The 20,870-nt window shown below is 37.3% G+C and overlaps 1 protein-coding gene and 1 long non-coding RNA gene across 3 annotated transcripts; both read left to right on the top strand.

The window, feature by feature from the left end:
• Window positions 1-800: 800 nt before the first annotated feature.
• On the top strand, window positions 801-11,958 carry unm_hu7912 (un-named hu7912). 2 transcript variants are annotated; one of them, XM_079637231.1, is made up of 3 exons: window positions 843-1,027; window positions 5,363-5,491; window positions 6,975-11,952. In XM_079637231.1, exon 3 carries the CDS (start codon window positions 7,018-7,020, stop codon window positions 10,219-10,221), a length of 3,204 nt encoding a protein of 1,067 aa, XP_079493357.1. In that variant the 5' UTR covers window positions 843-1,027; window positions 5,363-5,491; window positions 6,975-7,017; the 3' UTR covers window positions 10,222-11,952. The 2 variants fall into 2 exon arrangements, with proteins under 2 accessions (XP_079493358.1, XP_079493357.1); XM_079637232.1 differs by lacking the exon at window positions 5,363-5,491 and having other exon boundaries at window positions 801-1,027; window positions 6,975-11,958.
• A 6,966-nt stretch (window positions 11,959-18,924) lies between these two features.
• LOC307011128 lies at window positions 18,925-20,437 on the top strand. The gene is made up of 3 exons (XR_013800355.1): window positions 18,925-19,016; window positions 19,098-19,192; window positions 19,489-20,437. It is a non-coding gene; the product is annotated as an uncharacterized lncRNA (long non-coding RNA).
• Window positions 20,438-20,870: the final 433 nt, after the last annotated feature.

The following is a 20,870-nucleotide window of genomic DNA, read 5'->3' as shown; positions in this document are numbered from 1 at the left end:
TGCAAATAAAGTTTTATTCTTAGAAAGGCAGGAAATGCTGAGGTTAGGTTGCCCAATAAAATCATTATTTTCGGATGGGCCATTTACTGTAAAAATAAATAATTGTAAAATAAAAATGAATTCTCAATACAGTAAACATGAATTTCACATCTAAAAAATGTTATCCCATTAAAAAATAAATAATATAAATATTAAAGAGTAGCTTTAACACACAAAAAAAAAACCACCAGTAAAAAAATAAAAATAAATTAATACAATTTTCAATATATGTATTAATGTACGTGTAAATGAGGTGCACATTTGAAATTTGACCTTGGAGCCCTGCATGCCACAACTTTTTTTGTGGTTTATTTCTTCTAACAAACATTCCATTAAAAAGTATTTATATTATGAATTAATTATTATCATTACTTGCACATCTTGCAATAATACTTAACCTATAGGGGAATGAATGAATGAATGAATGAATGAATGAATGATAGGATAGATAGATAGATAGATAGATAGATAGATAGATAGATAGATAGATAGATAGATAGATAGATAGATAGATAGATAGATAGATAGATAGATAGATAGATAGATAGATAGATAGATAGATAGATAGATAGATGGATGCATGGAGATACTGGAGCCTGTCAGCAAGATATGACACCTTCATAATTAAAATCATGTCTCTAAACTGTGCCATCGCATATGTCTATCCAGCATGAGATTCGTGTGCATGAGACACGCGCGCAGGAAGGGTTCAAGCACGCACCCATCATCGCACGCATGCGCAGTCACTGGGCATCTCACACAAGAAACGCAACGCATGAGGGATGCGGTCACACCCCCTCGTCTCGTCTCAGTACGCCCCCGAAACCCGTGGGCACTGGGCAAACAACAATACTTAAGGAGTTTGATGCAGCCCACCCTACAGCATCTAATATGATATGGAGACTACGTAATCTCTAAAAGATCAGTCACTGATACACAAATCCACAGATTATCAGCACCTTCAGGATCTTAACTATGGATGAAGACGGTAAGATAAATGCGCACACTCCTAAAAGCTTGAAATACTCTGGAAAAACAAAACTTATGAGGTTGCAGTGGTTTTGCGTCTCACTGGTGTGTTTTGCTCCTAAAGACATTAACGTTAGGTCATTTTACGAGAGATGCTCGATAGTGCGGGGATCGTGCCGCAGCAATAAATGGGAACAAAGTGTGCTTCTGTGTTACATTTTTGGTGCGATGGGCAAAGGTTTCATTTTCGCACTGCACTTTCGCAGGACTGTAAAACCACGACGTGTTAATCAGCTTCGTCAGATTCATTAACGATCCTTATCAAAGATCGAGGAGAGAGGATGTGCATACACGCTACGCTTTATGGCGACCTTGTAAATCAGGTTGCTTTGTAAGTCAGTAGAGATTGTGCATTGAGGACTTTGTGGTTTTGCTAGGTATCCAGGCGACGGAGCATGTGGCACAGTGTGTGCTTGTCCTGAGAAGGCTTTAGGTAGGAGTAAGTTTAATACTTATCTGTGGATAAATGTAACATAGCCTACATTTAACAGTAGGAAATCTTGACATAAAATACTTTTGGGAAGTTGACAAGTCCTGAGATTTGGCATGTTCTAATTAAAACTATTTCTAATGTTATAATTATTTGGCAACATAATTTTTATCATCTCATATTAATTGAGAGGCCATATGGATTTTTTGTGCTTTAATACCATTACATTGAAATTGTGAAGGCAGAGGAGTGATTGCTATGATAAAATAAAATAAAAAAATGACACTTTTCCTTGTACCTTTAACCTAAAATCGAAAAAAAAGATCATTATCATAGATGTTTCAATGGATAATCAACAATATAGGACTTACTATTTACTTACTATTAAAATTATACTCTACGACGTAGAGAGAGAGAGAGAGAGAGAGAGAGATTATCTTGCATATCTTTTTTTTCTTGCTCGCCTATTTTTATTTTAACAGACCATAAATGCTGAAACCCATTAAAAGAGTTTATACACTGCAGCAATCATAATAGGGTATGTTGCACCTGTTGTTCTGAATAAATGCAATGGCTTGGAGAAAAAAAGATGAACAAATAATTGTACAATATTATTGTACCACTTGGACCACTTTTCTGCAATCCAAATATCCAAACTAGAGGCTAGAGTTAAAAAATATGTTTCCCCATTAAGTTTTAGATAGTACAACAGACATGCATGAGTGCATTAATAATGAAATGTTAAGGACAATCACCCCCTCAAGGGCTGAGTGGATTGTGCTGTTGTTCTTATTGATTTAAATTAAGTAAGTGTAATAAGTGTAATTGTTAGCAATGTGTTTGTCTAAATCCATTCTATATGAGATGTTAAATGGTGGAGTGCCCCCAGGTGGTAGGTACACATCATAATATAATAGCCGTAATATTTTCTTTTTTATGTTTTATCTCTCATTTGTTCTCAGAAACTACTGAATTAGCCAGTGGCAAAAATGCAATGCAGCTTTGATTGTATAGCAGGGATCTAGTTTTGTAGTTCAATTGAAGAGGAAAATAAATGTGCTGAATAAAGACATTATGTTTGAATAGTTCAAACTGAAGTTTCCACTTGTTTCTCTCATGACCTTATACACTAAAAAAACCAAAGACATTTGTGATTCATAGGTAGGTATAATCGTTTGGACTTTCAGTTCTACAAAAATTCCTTTGAGCTTTCTTGTTGGAGAAGAAAAGAAATTTCGCCTCCAATCCACAGTCTCTACAGAATCATCCAGCTGGGCTGCTTTCACTGAGATACTCAGATGCATCTTTCCCATTATCCATTGTGTCCAAATATAGCCTCTTTGCCTCATATCCGGCCAAAAAAAACCCTACTCTGCAAGCTCATTTGAGGAATGGGTTGTGTATTTAAGGAGATAGGCATCATGTGAGATTAACTGCTCCTGCAAACACTTTCTGCTGTCATGGTTTCTTGGAGTCAGACTGTAGCTTAAAGGAATTTTTCATTACTCGCACAATGTCTGTAACTGACTCGTTCAGTGAATCCACGATCACGACTGATTCACTCCAGATCTGATTCGTTTGTGACTTTGCTGACGATCGTCATATTTTATGAGCAGTTTATTCAGAAATCCCGGTGAACTCGCATGCCTTCTCCTGCAAATGTACATGCATAATTTGTACTTCCTAAACATGGTTGTTTTCAAGAATGAATGAAGTGAAAGGAAGCAGACTGTGATGGAAGTGTCAGAGACAGGTGGTGATTTACTGTGTGAGGGCAGTCAGGTCTGGCTCTGTTGCTAGCCGTGAAAATGCCTGCTGATCAGCCACCTTGCATAAAGGAAGAAGGGAATTATTAACATCTACTTTGCCCAAGATGGACGTTTTTGCTTTTTTACGTTTTAATCCAAAAGAAAAATGACAATGCCCTCAAAACCCTCTCTCATGCATGCTCTCTTTTTTTTGTCCTCATTATATTTCTATTTGTTGAAGTTTACTTTTAAATAATTCCGTCCTTCTAAATTAATGCTAAATGCTGGTTAGCTGACCAAAGGAAAATGTTTTTTTTTTATTCTCATTGATTCAGTGTAATCTAATACTGTACACAGAGGTGGGTCAACCGGGGGTGATGCAGTAATATTTTATTTAATTATATGTGAACCTAATTTGCATTTCTCAGCTTTTATGTTACTTCTCCATCCTTTTGTGACCTACAATGTTAAGAGCAAAAGGAGAAGGACAATGAGAGATGGTGGGCAGATATTAGCTCACCAAGAGGACAGTTATACCCTTAGTCAGCTAGAATCAGAACCAGTGAAAATGGCAGCCCAAAGGAACCTGATTCGTAAGCATTTACCATGAGTGACACTGTTTATAAATAGCTTTCAAAATGTGTGATTCAGCTTCTTTTTAACAATTGGAGAGGTACAGATGGCATTCAAGATATTTAGACACAAAGTAGTTAATATGGGTAATCGGCCAACCACATGACACTGTTCATCCGGGCTGCACGATATTGGGGGAAACTGACATTGCGCTATTTTTTTCCCCTGCGATATATATTGCGATATGAAAACAATTTCACCAGATTATTTGAATAGCTCTATTTGTAAAGTTTTTGATGATTGGGGTGGTTTTTATGGGGAGTGCATCTGCATAGATAAATACAATAGAGCAAAGATACAAGTGAAATAAAAATGCTTTAAGTTTTTCAGGTAAATATAACAGTATTCAGGACAGGTACAGGAATTGAATAATCAAATGTAAAATAACACTATTTACTGTATAAATGAAATATAATTAATTCATTTATACAATTTATCTTTGTTAAAGCTACAAAAGTGATTTTATCTTTCCCTTTTTGTTGTTTGATTAAAATTTGACACAAACAGCTGCGGGTATTCTTTCACTTTAAAAAAAAAAACCCGCACGGATCCAATATAATGATGATACACATCCGTTTTCTTTCTTGATTGTTTACAAAATGACGGACTGTGTTTGCAGGGGTACTCACCGAGACCGCCATTTTGACCTATTTGTGTCCGTTCAAGCTCAAAAGAAAGGGAAAGAGAACTGAATTTGGTGTTCACGTGCTGTTTACATGGCTCTGTGTGTGCGCATAGAAAACAGCGTGCGAGTTCCTGTCTTTTTGCCTTGATGATTTAACTGACAAGACTTAAAACACATGCAAATGTTAAACATTCACTGTATGATGGTTAAACTTTGCAATTAATCCACGAATCGCATGCATTGCGATCCGGGGAGCAGGTGGCCCGTACTGATCACAGATCAACCACGACATCGCACATCCTGCGATGGGACTATCACACATTGCGATATCGATGCTAAATTGATATATCGTGCAGCCCTAGCTTCTAAGATGAAGTGCTTAGTGCATTTTAAAGTGCAATTTTGTGTTTGTGCCCGAAAATGGTTTCCAGCAGACATGTAATAGTACAATAGCTGATCTGAGCCCCGGTGGAGTTTTATTAATCTTTATGTTCAAGAAGTAATGTCATTGTCCACCTGAGGTTTTCTTTGAGGAGTTGCCACTGACACTGTCTGTGCCAGTCAGTTCATCCCTTAGGATGCAGAAAAATACTCATGTCAGTTTATGTTGATATTTATTTGTGTATACCATTTACTAGATATAATTTTATATATATATATATATATATATATATATATATGAAACAGTGCTTTGACTTTGGCCTGCAGTGTATGAAGAATTTTGTTTAGTATTGTTAGTGCAAAAAGTGCATACACAATGTAATATGTTGAAAAGCTGAAATTCTAGTTCTATTCTATATCCAGTGAAAAGAGTGAAGGTGTGTGCGTGTGTGCGTGTGTGTGTGTGTGTGTGTGTAGACTGCTCGTCGGTCCTTTCTCAGCAGGATGAACAGATGGTTTTCAGGGATGGCTGAAAGGAGGTAGCCAGTATGTGGGGCTCCGTAGCTCCTACTGTCATTAAAAAAAATCCCTGAAAAGCCAAACATTGTAAGTAACCTCAAATTTTGCTCCTAAACCTTTGTAAATGACACACACACACACACACACACACACACACACACACACACACACACACACACACACACACACACACACACACACACTCTACTGTATCCCAGGATAAATAAGCAACCAAATACAGTAACATATATAGTACCACTCCACCATTTACCATAGTAGGTAAACAAAATGTTATTCTTAACTGTAAGCCTTGTACTGTGCTCAACTAGTGATGTAATTTGACCATTGGTAAGCATTCAGTGAAAAAAACAACCAACATAATTGTCACACACAGAGAGGCTGGGTGTAGACAAACACAATCAAAATCACCCTTTGTTTTGAAATGCAAATATTTAATAAGACAAAAAAATACATAGTCTCAAGAAAGCAAAGAACTGAAGAACAGCAACAATCAGAGCAATTATAAATATAGACCATGTGCATCACTTGCATGGTCCTTGTGTGTTTCTATGTGCAGCTGAAACTGAATTCTGGGATCAGAACTGATCTTCTACATTCTAAATGAACAATGTGCAACATATCTATCATCTATGTGAAACTACCATCTGACATTTCCCAGTTTATATGCTCTCCTTTTTTAACCTTATTTTCACTCTATTCATTTTTATTTCCCCAAAGACCAGAGTGGCACTATTATTAATGAGCAGGAGTAGAGCTGTTGCAGTAGGATGCGGTAAAACTGTATGTTGTTGTAAAAAAAAAAAAGCATCTGCATTGATGGAAATAAATTATTTGCATTTGAAAAACAAAAATAGTTTTAAATTCTTGAATCATTTTTTATACCTTTTCATATTACATTTCATATATACATTTTAAAAGATTTTATTATGTGCAAAACAGAGAGACCCCGAATACATAAATCATGGTATTATATCATGTTTGTGTTTGAGAACTTTTAAAAATACTAATTGGTATGTGAATCTGAAAACCTTTAATTTTAACAGAGCATAAGCTGAGCTGATTTAGAGAGGACTGTTCTATCCTTCACTGAAAAAGGAGTTTTCTTATATACTGATTTATTCTTCTGAGATGAAGCAATGCCTCCATCTTTATAATTAATTCCGATTTTTCCATTCAGTGTTGTTTTATTTGTTTAGCATTCTGCAAAATGCCTTTTTACTTTAAATTTGGCAGCCATGTGAATGATGCCTATATAACTGACCATGTGTGTACATAGAAGTATAACAGTGATCCAGTGTATGCGTTGTGAAGCAAGAATATTTGTGAATGAATGCCTTTCGAAGTATTTTGCAAATCTAATGATAAGTCATAAAATTATCTCTTTCATCTTCATCTAAAAATCCATTATGTTCTTTTCTAGGCATAAGTGGGTCGTTTTGAGAGAGCTGACTTTAAATGGGATCCTTTATCCATACATACTATTCAGATATGCAAATGGTTTATTTAAAGAAAATGTGTATCTAATAAGGCTGTTTTTGATTCTCTTTAGGAGACACCAACTGAGGGGGGAAATATCGGGGGGCGCATTTAAGATGACACGTACGGATCCCCCTGACATATTAACATCATCTTTGTATCAAGACATAAAAATTGGCCCTAACTCTGGGCTCTCAAAGTACTCTGAATCTTATAAGCAATGTGATTGCCAAATGGTTGGCCCACTGGATCAAAATTTCGAAACCATTAACAAAAGACATTGCCGTAGCTTTGACTTCATTGAGTCACTGGATGACCCAAAGGACTTTTCCTCGTCCATGGAGTATCCTTACAGGTCTGATCAGCAAACAGTAAGTAAGGATGTAGTCTGGAATGGCATTGGACAGCAGGGACACTTGCGTTTTTCCTCACCAGATCTATTCAACTCAAGACTCTCCCAACAACATATCAGCACAGACAAAAACAATGAGGCAGCAAGGACTAATGTTCTTGGTAAGCCTCGCTCAAAAAGTGCTCCCAGGGTTCGAGCCACCCTGACCCCTGTGCCCATCAATGTCTCTCCACCGGCAACCATGAGGCGTCGATCTCCCGTGGACCCCCAGAAGAGATCTGAAGGTTTGCCAAATCGAGAAGCCTCTCATTCAAACAGGGCTTTAGTCAACGAAGTTCATCCAATCAAGTTACAACCCCACACACCCCTCTATGTTTCTGATTGTTTTGAGGAGAGTAGACAGGAGAAACAAACTAACACTCCCCATGTAAGGTGCCGTGTTGATATTAAGCCAGATGCCTCAGTTCTCCAGCACACTGCACGGAAGATGCCTACTCACAGAAGTAATGTTCCCTGGCAGCTTTCCTCAACATCAGGGATCAGGAACGTCTCTTTTCCAAGTCAGACGTCCACCTCTAGAACGCCTACTCCTAGTGAGTGTTACAACATGGAATATAGGCAAGCATATCCCAACAGCTTGTCTGGTAGTTACATTCAGTCTGGGGAGATCCCTTTGAGAAGGACTTCTCTTAGAGACCCAAGGGAGCACAGGACCTTGTCTAATCCTAACATCCCAACCAAGTTCTTCTACACGGACGATCCCTGCAGGTATCCAGTTCAACCACAGAGTAGGACATATTATCAGGATGACCAGTACAGTATTAACAGCAGCAACAGCCAAAATCCCTCCATCAGTAGTCAGTATGTACTTGACCCAAGGACTCGTTGGGTTCATACTTTGCCTGTGCGTTCGTACTATGCAGATTCCCATCGTGAACCCTTGGATCCATTTTATGGAAGACCATATTCAGTGAGTGAGCCAGGGCCATACTTCATATCTCCTCCTCAGAGTGAAACATACTTTCAGGAGGATCCAAGAGCATATGCTGTTCCCTCTGACCCCTCAAATATGTTCTATACACGGCCTTGCCATTACCCAGCAGAAATAAACAATCCTATGAGAGCATATCAAACGGAGGGACGGCGGCGGCCACGTATGTCCCAGGTATTTTCAGATGACTGGCACCGGTCAAGCATTGCTACTTATTCCAGTCAGTACGCATCCTCACAGGCCACTCCTCAGCGAGTGCCATCGATAAGCCCTTGGTATCCCAATGACTTTACAGAGCCAACTCGTTTAGGAGCAGATGTCCGAAACTACTCAAAATCCTGGGACAACATTCTCATCCCTCATTTGGAGCGAGAACATGGTGTTTCACGAGGCAGGAGTTACGAGAACCTTCTCCATCACGGGAGACCAGGAGTTCCTTCGAATAATAACCAACAACCGGTTATTGTAAACCTTTCTAGTTCGCCGAAACGTTACGCCGCCTTGTCACTCTCTGAAAACTGTCTAGAAAAGTGTGCTGGTGACAGACAAAGCAGTGCGAGGGGACAATGGTTTGTAACCCCAGAAATTACAATAACTGACAATGACATCCGTGCAGCAAATAGCAACAAGAGAGATGGGGGAACAATCAGCTGGAATACCCAAAATACAGCCCGATGTCAAACTGCAAACTTACAGAATTTACAGAGACCAGCAAACCCACCAGAAACCACAGAGAGGAAGAACAATAATTACTCCCTGCAGCAAAGCCTCGAACAGCTTGATGAGCTGCTTGCCGACCTAGTCATTGATTACAAACCTCAAAATAGCAGGAGACCAAGCAAGGATCTGATAGACCAACTCAAACAATTGATTCAAGATGACGAGACCAAAGAAGGGAAGAGGGACATAGATCAAGAGGATTCAGGACTTTTGAACACACAATCAGACTCTTCAAAGACCAGCCCAGACACATTTAAAGACCCAGACAGTGGTTGTGAGGGTTTTCAGCGGAGTGTTGAGGACATCTCTTTGAACCACATTGCAGTCGAGGATGACACTATGGTGTGCTCCAACAGGAAATGCTTACGCAAAGACACTACATTCAATGCTTGCTTGTACTTCAAGTCCTGCCACAGCTGTTATACCTACTACTGTTCCAGAAACTGTAGGCGAGAAGACTGGGACACGCATAAAGAGAACTGCCTTTATGGCCGCATTAGTAGTGTTTGCAGGCACATATTAAAGCACTGTCGTGAGAACTCTGACATTCATAAAGCTTTTTCGCGCATTGCTAGGGTAGGGTTTCTTTCCCGCGGGAGAGGCGTTCTGTTCCTGGGTTTTCCAAACCCCGGGTGTGCAGATAACTTTCTTCAAGTTGGTCTTGACAGCCTTACCATCTCTCCAACATACCTGTCCCTTCGAGAGTTAGACAGTTTTAAAGATAACCTTGGGCAATACTGCAAAGAATTGCAGAATGCAGGCAAGGAGTATGACCCCGCTGAATGTTTCCTCCTGAATGTATCCATTGCTGTTGGAGACCTAGTGCCTAAACTTCCTTCACCCAAATTACAAACGCCAACAGTTCGCAAGTATGCCAAGGTCTCATTGGCCTCCTCAAGCCCAGATAAGAAAATCTTTAAGAAAGAATGTGAAATGGAGACTCTGATTCTCACCCCTCCTCCTGGGACATCTGACATTGACAAGGATGGCCAAGAGGGCAGGAAAGCAAGAGAGATTTGTTTCATTAACATCCAAAGGGAGCTTCGTACAAGAGGTGTATTCCTTCGTCACGAGTTCCCACAAATATACAACCAGCTTTGTGAGTTTGTGGAGAGCAACAAAAGGTTCACCCCCACCACAATTTATCCCATTGATAAGAGAACCGGAAAGCAGTTTATGTGTATGATCATGGCAGCGTCTGAACCAAGGATGCTTGATTGGGTTGGTGCACCACACCTTCTAGATGACATTATATAATCCTATGCATCCAGCATTATCAAGCTTTTACTGTATAAAATAAGACTTAAATGACTAATGTTTTAGATATGTATTTTAATAGGGAGACTATATTTACTGGTTTTCTGTATGGCACTAAAAATAAGAATTAATACGAGTTGCTAAAGGGATAAAAAGCTATGTACAGTATTTATTAGAAGATATGAGCATATGTGTCTTGTCTTAAAATCTGTTTCTTTTCAGCAACTACTATATATTTAATTGGCCCAAACAGAATCAGAAGGCTTTTTTTGTTGTTGTGCATTTTCTGAGCTGATATTTGAGGCAAACTCATTCTGCAGAATGGATTTAAATCTGTTAAATTGAGCTTTGTGTACTCCTATAGGCAAAGCTCAAATTAGCCAAAATATTAAAACACTTAAAGGGTGGGGGGGATGTGCAGAACTTTGTGAATGACAAGTGTTCCAATTCTGTGGAAATGATTGACTTTGTGGATTATGCTTGGGACTGCTTATGACTGTATTTCTTGTGCTAGTATGTTGCAGTGAGGATATAACAACTATTCCATTGGAGAACCAATGGTGAAAGTCTCTTTTTTTTCTCTTGCAATACAATAGTTTTTAAAAGAAATTGTCTTTAGCCCCTTGAGAGGATAAAAATGCACTTGCATGGAGACTGCATGCTGGCAAGGAAAATGCAAATTCACTTTACATTTTGTGATGATTTGTAATTTCTTTAAAATAAATTACATTCACAGATAATGATCAGTATGGCAGACAAGTCAAATAAACTGCTTGGAAGATTTCACTGTATTGTACATGGCAACTGCTTTCTGTATTGTATTTATGGAATACTATATTTATTCACATGGTTGATTCAGCTGAAATTGTTAACAACTTCTAACTTTACATGACAGGAAAACATTTGACTTTGAGTTATCCACATTTCCATTATATAAAATTAAGATAACTTGCTAATTTATTAATTTGAAAGATTATTAATCATATTCTGTTTTGAATTTTTCATGGTATTGCAAAGTTCCGAAATCATGATGTTTCTATTGAAACATCCATTGAAATATTGACGTGTGAAAAATATAAACATGTATATAAAATATGCTATTCATATTTTAATTATTCATAACAATAACTGACAAAACTTAGATGCCTATATTTGAAATGTAATATTTCATTAGAAAAATATAAAATTTGAAAAAGATTTAAGCAACGGTGTATAACACCATTGAATGCAAGATTGTTAGATTTAGCACTTTAATAAACTGCTGAGTGAAAACATTTTTTTTTTATAAACCTACCATTTAGATAATGTAATCAACAGCATGCACACAACAAACCTTACAGTGATTAATAGTCAGTGTTACAGTGTTTATTTCTGTGACCATTTTTATGCCATGCATTATTTATTTACACTGCTCATTACCTGTTGTGTTCTGTTGATGAGTGTCACTTTATTTCTGTACTATGGTCAATAAATGAAACACCCAAAGTACTTAATGTCTCATGCATTTGACTGATAATAATTCTACTACTATAATACACGAATAGTTCAGCCATGAAACTCTATAAGCATTGGTTTGTTCGATGTAATGTTCCCAGTCAATGTATTTCACGAATCCATTACTATTTCCCTATATGACAACTCATCCAAACGAATGCACATCTTTGCATGCTATGCAAATTATCATTCTACCCCTCCACCTCCCCAGCACCACCTGCCTCAGCTATTCGGGGGTCTACCTCTCTAGCAGCATGTTTCCTTTAATTTTATGGTTCGATCATTTAGTAGAAGCAAGTCGTACTTGCTCTGCAGCAGTAGCAGCAACCATAGCTCCATCAGCAGTAGCAGCGTAGATCTAGTCCACCAAGACCAAACCTACATTCTATTTACATTAATAAAATGTTTTAAAACTATTCTGAGAGTTGTCATGACTGAAATATGATGATAATACAGCCATTTTGTTATTATATTTAGTAGTTTTGGGAATTCAAGGGCATGCTTGTAAGAAAACCTATAAAGACAATTCATTCTTTTTTAAGCTATAGAGAGAGCACATTTCTTTTTTCATTGATGAGCTTTTTAATGATTTTGTTTTCTATGTCTGACTACAGCATTTACCAAGCATGCAAATAGTGCAAAGGTAGACAATAAGCATGATCAAACGAGCTTTTAAAGGCATTTAAGTGAACGTGTGTTATACCGCTTGTTTAAGTGTAACACTAACACTGCAGTCTAGATCTAACAACTGGAAAATTGTTATGGGATACATGGCGTGAAAAGAATACCAACAAATATGACTGCAGCGACATCTGGTGGTTAATACAACTTAGCACATGAAAATAAGGCGTGCACGATGTTCAGCTATTGACTCATTTCAGTGTAATTACCAGTGTCGTGATAGTAGAAAAACAACTCATGCACATGTGAGTGCAAAAAATACTGAAAGTAGCAGAAATATCACATTAAATGCGTGACTGAAAATTACTTGATGCATTTCTGTAACGTTTACTAGACACTGCATTTTACATTAAATTTTAAGATATTGATTTCAAGAGACAAAAAAGCAGATTAGGCTAGTTATCAAATGTAGGCTATATTTAAACTGACAAATACAGTTGAATTCCTGAAGCGCACGATACGAGGGACTATCATAAGAGATTTTCTCAAAACACAGATTGTCGTCCTTGTTAGGCTAGCTATATATAGCCACTTCCGACGTGATTTCGTGGATCTGTGCCACACTGCAATTCCATTTCTACTTTTAATGTATTCCTGTGAAAGCAAGAACCTTTTTAGACTTTGTAAAATATGCATTAAATGTCTTTCATGTGCCCATATACTTATTATGCAGGACATACTTTCCACACCATGTTATACATTGCATTGCATGCATATTGCTTGAGGATAGGGTTTTGTCGATTTTCTTTCTGTTCTTCGAATTTTCTCCAAAGTTTTGGACTGTTAAATGTCTTGTTTACCCAAAAAAATAAAGTTTTGTCATTACTTTACTCATCCTCAAGTTGTTCCAAACCTGTACGGGTTTCTTTCTTCTGTTGAACACAAAAGAAGATTTTTTTAAAGAATGTTGGTAACCAGACAGTTGACGGCACCCATTGACTTCCATAGTATTTTTTTTTCCTGCTATGGAAGTCAATCTGGTTACCAACATTCTTTATAAGATCTTCTTTTGTGTTCAACAGAAGAAAGAAACTCATACAGATTTGGAACAACTTGAGGCGGGTGAGTAATGACAAAATTTTGATTTATGGGTGAACTATCCCTTTAATCTATTGACATGATCCAATAAAAGTCCTGGTAAGGCAAGCAGCAATGCACAAGGTATGAGGTGTATATTTAAAGGAGTAAATCAGCATATTTCATTATGTAATAGGCCTATGTGTTGGAGGAAAAAAGAAGAAACATTCCTGGAGGCAGAAAGGTGGAGGCTCAGAACTGATGCTTGTTGCCGGGAAACAGGAAGCTGAGTGAACATCCAGGCAGGGTGATAAATCGGGGCTGCTGGGAAAGCATGCGAATGGTGAAATGATACGCCAGCCTTCAGGAAGAACTCCACATAAACGGGAATGCTTAATCTTTATCTGTGCAGTAACTGCTTTCCAGTGAAATTATTCAGCACAGCTAAAACTATTAATGTCCTTGAAACATGCTCACATGAAAACATACTCATGTATAATTCAAATCATGCCCTAGTTTGCAGAGTTGCACCACAGGGCAGTTTATTCACTAGATGGCACCACATTCACATGTTTCATGCATTCACCTTTCAAGACGGTCCACAGCATACTGTATTTTAAGTGTATGTGTATATGTTCATTTGTTATCAGCCCATATGCTGGTTCTCATTTCCTCCAGTAGAGGGTGGTAGACAGACACTCTCGATATGAGTCAGAATGAGTCATAAATGATTCATCTGCTGTAAGGGGGAGATGAGCTGCTGTTGTCTTTGTAAGCACCACATGCCCAAACACATCCCAGCCCACATGATCACCAGGTGCTGTAAGCATGGCCAAAGCACAAGTCATCCCACAACTTTGGTGACAAAAGAATCATATCAGTGCTACAGTATTCATTTATGAAGTCCTGGATTTTACACTGCCGTATAACATAATTTACTTTACCATGCAAGATTATCATATAAATATGCTTTGTTACTCTTCAAGTTATTTTAGTGAGGGGAGCATATTTAGGTATTTATACAGATACAGTGCAAAATCTTACACTTGGAGCAACAAAACATGATGAGCAAGGCCAAAACCATGTCTTGAACAAGGAACACATTTCTCTTTTTTTTATTTAAAGGAATACAAGTATTAAAGAAATCTAACCTGTTAACTGTCACCCCCGTTTTGGAGCATATCTGAATTTAAATGGTTGTAATTCATGAATGCTTAGAAATACAGGTATAAGGTTAAAGCAGACACTCAGCAGATTATTGCAGAAGTAAAAAAAAAAAAAAAAAAAAAAAAAAAACCTATAGAAGTTTAGGTTTAGGGGAAAGCAAATTTATAAACTGTTTATTTTTATTTTTATACAAAATATATATTTTACAATTTTATTTTACAAAATCATATGTCTAACTAATTTGTGTTCCAAATTTGAAGTTGATATCACAAAAATTTTGCCTGCTACAAGGTTTTAAAGTATCGTTTCCATGGTAAAGCAATGTCCAATAAAAAAAAAAAGACGTAAAAGTAGGCTACTAGTAAAAGAACTAGATTTTTTGTAAACGAATGCATTTTAAATATTTGCAAATGCTATTTTTATGTTCACACACAATCACTCTTAATCCTACGTAGTACGTCAGAAAATGGCTCTGTTAATGTTTCCAGATTTTTCACATTCAAATACAAAATGCATTTCATTTAATCACGTAAATTAAAGGGGTCATGACATGGGTTTTTTATTTTTATTATTATGTTCCCTTATGTGCAAATATAGTATTACTATAGTTTTTTTTACAAAAAACTTTTAAAATGTAGTGATTTATGACCTTTTCCCACCCTGTTTCTCATCCTCTGATTCAAACAGTCTGTTTTGGGGGTGTTTCCCCTTTAAGAGTTCAGTGTTAACGCCCACTGTTATGATTGGCTAACTTCAGTATGCACCAATGCATCAATTATTAACGCCCCCAGCCAGAACATTCGCGGATTTGCGGATTCGGCGCAACTGTTTAATAGCGGGTGATGCATGCGAAGCGATGGCTCTTGCGATAAATACTGTCTATGGATAAAACGTTTGAGCCGGAATCAGATGAGGAATCAGAGGAAAATGAACCACAACAACGAGGACTGGATCAGCCCGTGTCCACATGGAAAGTGAAACTATTTTGAATTAATAAAAAAATTGTAACCCGAGACACTTGAAAACGTGAAATTATTTGAAAGACACTTGAAATTATTGTTGCATAATTATCCTATAGCTTAATTTGCTAACAGTTTAACATTTATTTAACTAATTTCAATGAAATGATAGGGTACGTGTACCACGGACAAAAATGCATGCACAGCACAGGCCATCTTTGAAGATGCAGCATTGATAAAGGCAACATTTTTAATTTTCTATCACATGTAGGACTACTAGAAAGGCGACATATTTTCAAGATTCTCTTATAAAAATGTGTTTATATCAGCCAGTGATAAAAAGTAAGTTTGCGTCGTCGTTGTTGAGCCCAGAATAGTCGGCACGGACTTATCTTTGAGCAACAGTTATCTGGCAAAGCCATTAAGCCAAGCATCATATTGGGATTTTTTCTCAAAACAGTCATCCTTAAAATGTAACGTTATAGAACAAACGCTTAAACTAACACTGCCGTGACTGAGACGTCCGCAAAAAATAAAGTGCATCCATTTTTCCCTGACGACTGGATCTTTCGAGGCGTATTCAAAGATGTTGTTTGTCCACAGCCAGAAACAGCACATCTGCGTGGCATCGTAATTTCCCTGTACACAGACCCACTCGCTGTGTACAGACCCACTCCTGTACACAGACCCACTCGTCGACTGAACGCTTGAGAGGCGCGCGGCGCGGGCGCGACAACGATACGAAATGAGCGTAGTTGCCTTGCGCTTTAAGCGTAGTTGTCTTTTGCTGGAGGCGGTCATTATGCAAACGTTGGTACGTCACTTCGTACCGTGACGTCACTTCTTACCATGGATCCAGAACGAGCTGTATTTAGAGCTTGATTAAATAAATGATTAGTTTATAATGGGGAGGACGTCTTAAGCTATGAAACTTGCAGGACGTTTTAATGGTACAAAGACCTCTTATATACCAAAAGATCAAGGCAAATTTGGTTTCTCATGTCATGACCCCTTTAAGGCTTTTTCCCCCATTGAAAACGGGAAAATTTAACAAAAACTGACAAATACAAAGTTCTGTGATGAAACTCTAGATGGCGCTGGCTGATCACATCATTATCTACATAGCGGACCTGATTGGTTGCTGTGGCATCAGCAGCCAATGAGCTACAGCTCAACATTCAAATACTTGCCATTGTTTGCTGTTATCAGTCTGCAGCACGCTTTCAGAAACCCTCCACCTTCCCCAGCTCCACCTGTATAGATCTGCTACGAGGGTTCATTCATTTATGTTATATGTGCAGCATGTCTTACATGCTCACACAGCAGCATGTCTGTGAATGTATTGGCAGTAACAAGTCTCTGTCTGTACTTGCTTTGCAGCAGCGCATAAGATCTATTCCGCCAAGACCAAATACATTAACATTGCCGCATCCATTACCATGCCAATCTCTCCGAGAGTTGTCATGACAGAAATGTTTTTGAGAACCATTTGAAATCAATATAAATCTGGAAAGTGTAAAAGCTTTTTTTGCTGCACAACTACCATTAAATGACACATTTGTGGATATCATAGTGTCATTTCATGGCCGATATCCTTTCCAGCAATTCACACGCTTCCTCTTAATGTCTAATAATTTCCTTCTCTCTGTAGCAGAGACATACTTAAATTGTTGAAAATGTTGCTGTAAAGCAGCTCCTCTGGGACAGCTTGAGGGAGGTTGGGCTGATGTGGGCCAGTAATGCACATACCAGTAGAATAGTTTAAATATGCTTCTAAATATACATGCAAATATGTTTCCTTTAGCACGTGTCTCTCACGCTATGGCATTTAATACTGTGTGCCATTTGCCTCCAACAGGGGTTCAACAGGATTTTTTGGAGTTTATATTGAACTTTTATCCGATGCACCTATGATTGATTCAGGTCCTAAGGCACTATATTTTGACACTATATGATGATTATAATGGCTTTGCAATGAAGGCATCATAAATTCTCTAAACATTACATTAATATAGAACTATACACATTATAGGCTTAAATTGCAACGCTAAATTTTACACAGTATGTGACTGGGGACTTTATTCTGTGTCTATATCCATCAATGGCCTAAAAAGGTTCGAACTCCCCTGCTTTATATAGATTTAGTTCTGCATGAGTAAATCAAAAGATGTCAGCTGGATCCCTGCTTGGTCAACAGGTTATAGACATTTGAATCCCCTAAGATGGGTGCTTTCCCCACCCTCCATCCTGTGTAGGAGCAAGGATGACTCAGAGTCAACAACCACGCCGTCCTATGTTTACTGAATTCTGTTTAGAAGAGGGCAGCGTTGTTGCTACAGCTTGCATGCATAGACTTTATCACTACAACCACGGTAATGCATTCAAACAAAATGTGATGCATATGACAACTGCATGTTGGAATAATATTATAGTTCTTTTAAAACATCCGAAGTCCGCTGACTCGCTGATGAGTCACCATGCAAGGGACAAAAGGAGTGCAGTGTGACTCTGCTCTCCATAAAAACTGCACATGGTAATTTGAGAATGAGTTCATCTGTGCCGGTGTTGGGTTTTGTCACTATGGAGCTGGAAGAGTGCATTGTATTGTCCATAAAGAAATCTCATGATCAGTGGTAAACATCATTATATTAACAACAGTAATCCCTTATATTTACCACATAATGGTGGCAATGTCCTAAAGGAAGCATAATGTCATTTTGACCATAACTGTCCAGTTCTGTACATCTAAACAACCGTAACCCACCTACAAAACACATAAAGAATGAAAGCAGAATATAAAAGCACATCATGTCCTTCCTGTTGTGCGGATATCTAAATGACTGATATTTCAAAAAGTAAAAATAAAAAGAACATACTTAGTTTCTGAGAAGCACATAAAGGCATTGTGTTCTGAGAGTAAAACATCTTTTTTTAATGATCATAATTATTGTCTACTTTCGTTGATTTAATGAAAAAAGTGTCAGCTTTTTGTTTCTTGTTCCCATTCAGCTTGGAATATAAATAGATTTTGTAACATTTCAAGGCTCTTTCGTGGTATTTTTATGACTGTTCCTGTATTTCATGCTGCTAGATCATTAGACCGGATCATGTGAATGCATTTATGTGCATTCAGCAAATTAGAAAATATCTAACAAGTGATAATGACTGCATTAAACTCGCTCTTGTATTGTGTAACCCATGTTAAAAATGGTGCTAAATAAATAATATAATTGTGTATTCTAATAGTTAAACTTTTAATTAAAAAGTTGAAACGATCTATTCATATACATTGTGAATTAAATAAGTATAAATAAAAATAATATGCATTATAATCTAGCACCGAACATGTGGTAATACACGTACACGAGTTGCGTATGACGTCAGCAGATGACGCACGGAAGTGCGAGAGACGCGCTGAACACGAGATGAGAGACGCTCTGAACACGAGATGAGAGTGATGCAGAAAGGATTAATAAGGTTTATATTGTTCAAATTCATTTAATAAGGTTATAAGCAACTTTATAATACTTTGTGGTTGATGATGATAAATCGTTTTAGAATGGTGATTGCTGATTTAAGTGCGGATTCTAGCCGATTGTGAAGCTCCTTTGAATCTGAAGGTGTTTAAAAAAAAAACTGAAACTCGGGATTTGGTGAGTTTATTTGTGTTTTATTTTCTATAAAGGATGTATTTTATGTTGTTATGCATATTATGCACGCTGTGAAGTCTATTTGCATATTTTCTGAATGTTAATATGATTTTTGAAATGTTGAGTAATATATTTTTGCTTAGCTATGAATGAATATTAATTTGCACATTATCAATATGCCTGTGAGATATCACACGTTCGTCATGAAAGTGAAAATGTATGTTTAAACACTGTTTAAAGAGCAGAAAAGTTATAAAGAAATAATATTGAATGTTAATGACACTGTTTTGGTAAAACAGGTCAGGTTTATTGCTTCATTGGAAAAATTCTCTCATGGATTTGAGATGGCGAGCCACCAAAATTGAATGCTGATTTCTGAGCCTGGGGAAAAGACACTTTTGCTGTATCACAAGGTTTTCGTTGCGCCAGAGACATCACCTTTTTCAATTAGGAGGACTTTTCTTTTCTGTTTGGACCACTTCTTCGAACTGGTAGGATTGAACTGATTGTGCACTTACCCACTGGATGCCTTAAAGGATTTTTCTGGACGTTATTCAAGAGACAATTCACACAAAGAGTTAAAACAAGAGTGTTGTTTATTGAATGTTATTGAATGTGGGTCACATGTAAATATTGAATTTCCTTTTACCATTTCATTGTGAAAAGAAGTTTCAGTTGGTCAAATTGTGGTTATACACCATTTTATTTTTGTTTAAGGAAATTATTTGGTTTGTCTAACACGGTATAGGAAATTATAACATTAAAAGCAAAATAGAATAAGAATCCTAAACTCTAAAAGTAAAAAAAAAGAAAGACAGGGACCTGTCCAAAATACAGAACAATCTAATAAAAGTCTTACTAAAGATATATGTAAACAGAGATAAAATAGATAACATTGATTAAATTGTTTTAAAGAAGAAAAAAAGAAAGAAATTTAAATCTTAAAGGAATAAGATAAGAAAACCCAAAGACAACAGAGAATTTATAATTTGTGTATAATTTTATTTGTTTTATTATTGTTGTTGTTGTTTAAAATCCTGTTCCATTTTATGTATGTGACCATTCAATTTACAATTACAAATACTTTCCTTACTTGATGTCTGTGATTCATTTACTGCCAATATTCTGTTCTCCACCGACCTAGAAACTGGTCCATTGCTCCAACCTACGTTGAGGGCCCTTGTTACATAAATCTTGGCGAGCCAGCCAGGAGAACAGTGGTAGTAAATATATCCTGAACGGGTTCCTAAAACAAAACAAAAAGAGAAATCAGATTATACAAATTTGAGATCACGTTAGTCCTTAGAAACATGGATATCGTTGAAACTGAGAATGTTAAAGTTGCAAACTCCGTGATAGTTCGTGGGTTGACTGACACAGAGTGTGACGAAGACTTGGTTGAATTTCTAAATAAGCACGGACACGTTAGTAGACATCTGAGAGTAGATGACCCAAAGTCGCCTTTTCACAGAGACGTTATTGTAGAATATGAAAGCTGTTCTGCCCTTGTAACTCTTAAGCCAGTGTTACCTTACACTTTCAGAAGCTCTCATAATGTCTCTTATGTCATATCACTCTTGTCAAGTGCCTACTTGCCAGCAGCAACCAAGCAAGCTACCGCCTGTTACTTTGCTGAGCTGCAGAAATTAGCTACAATTAGTGGAAAGACTTTTGAGGAACT

This window comes from Phoxinus phoxinus, assembly GCF_949152265.1.
Source record: "Phoxinus phoxinus genome assembly, chromosome: 15".
NCBI classification, from domain to species: Eukaryota; Metazoa; Chordata; class Actinopteri; order Cypriniformes; family Leuciscidae; genus Phoxinus; species Phoxinus phoxinus.
This window is presented reverse-complemented; position numbering and strand designations above follow the sequence as displayed.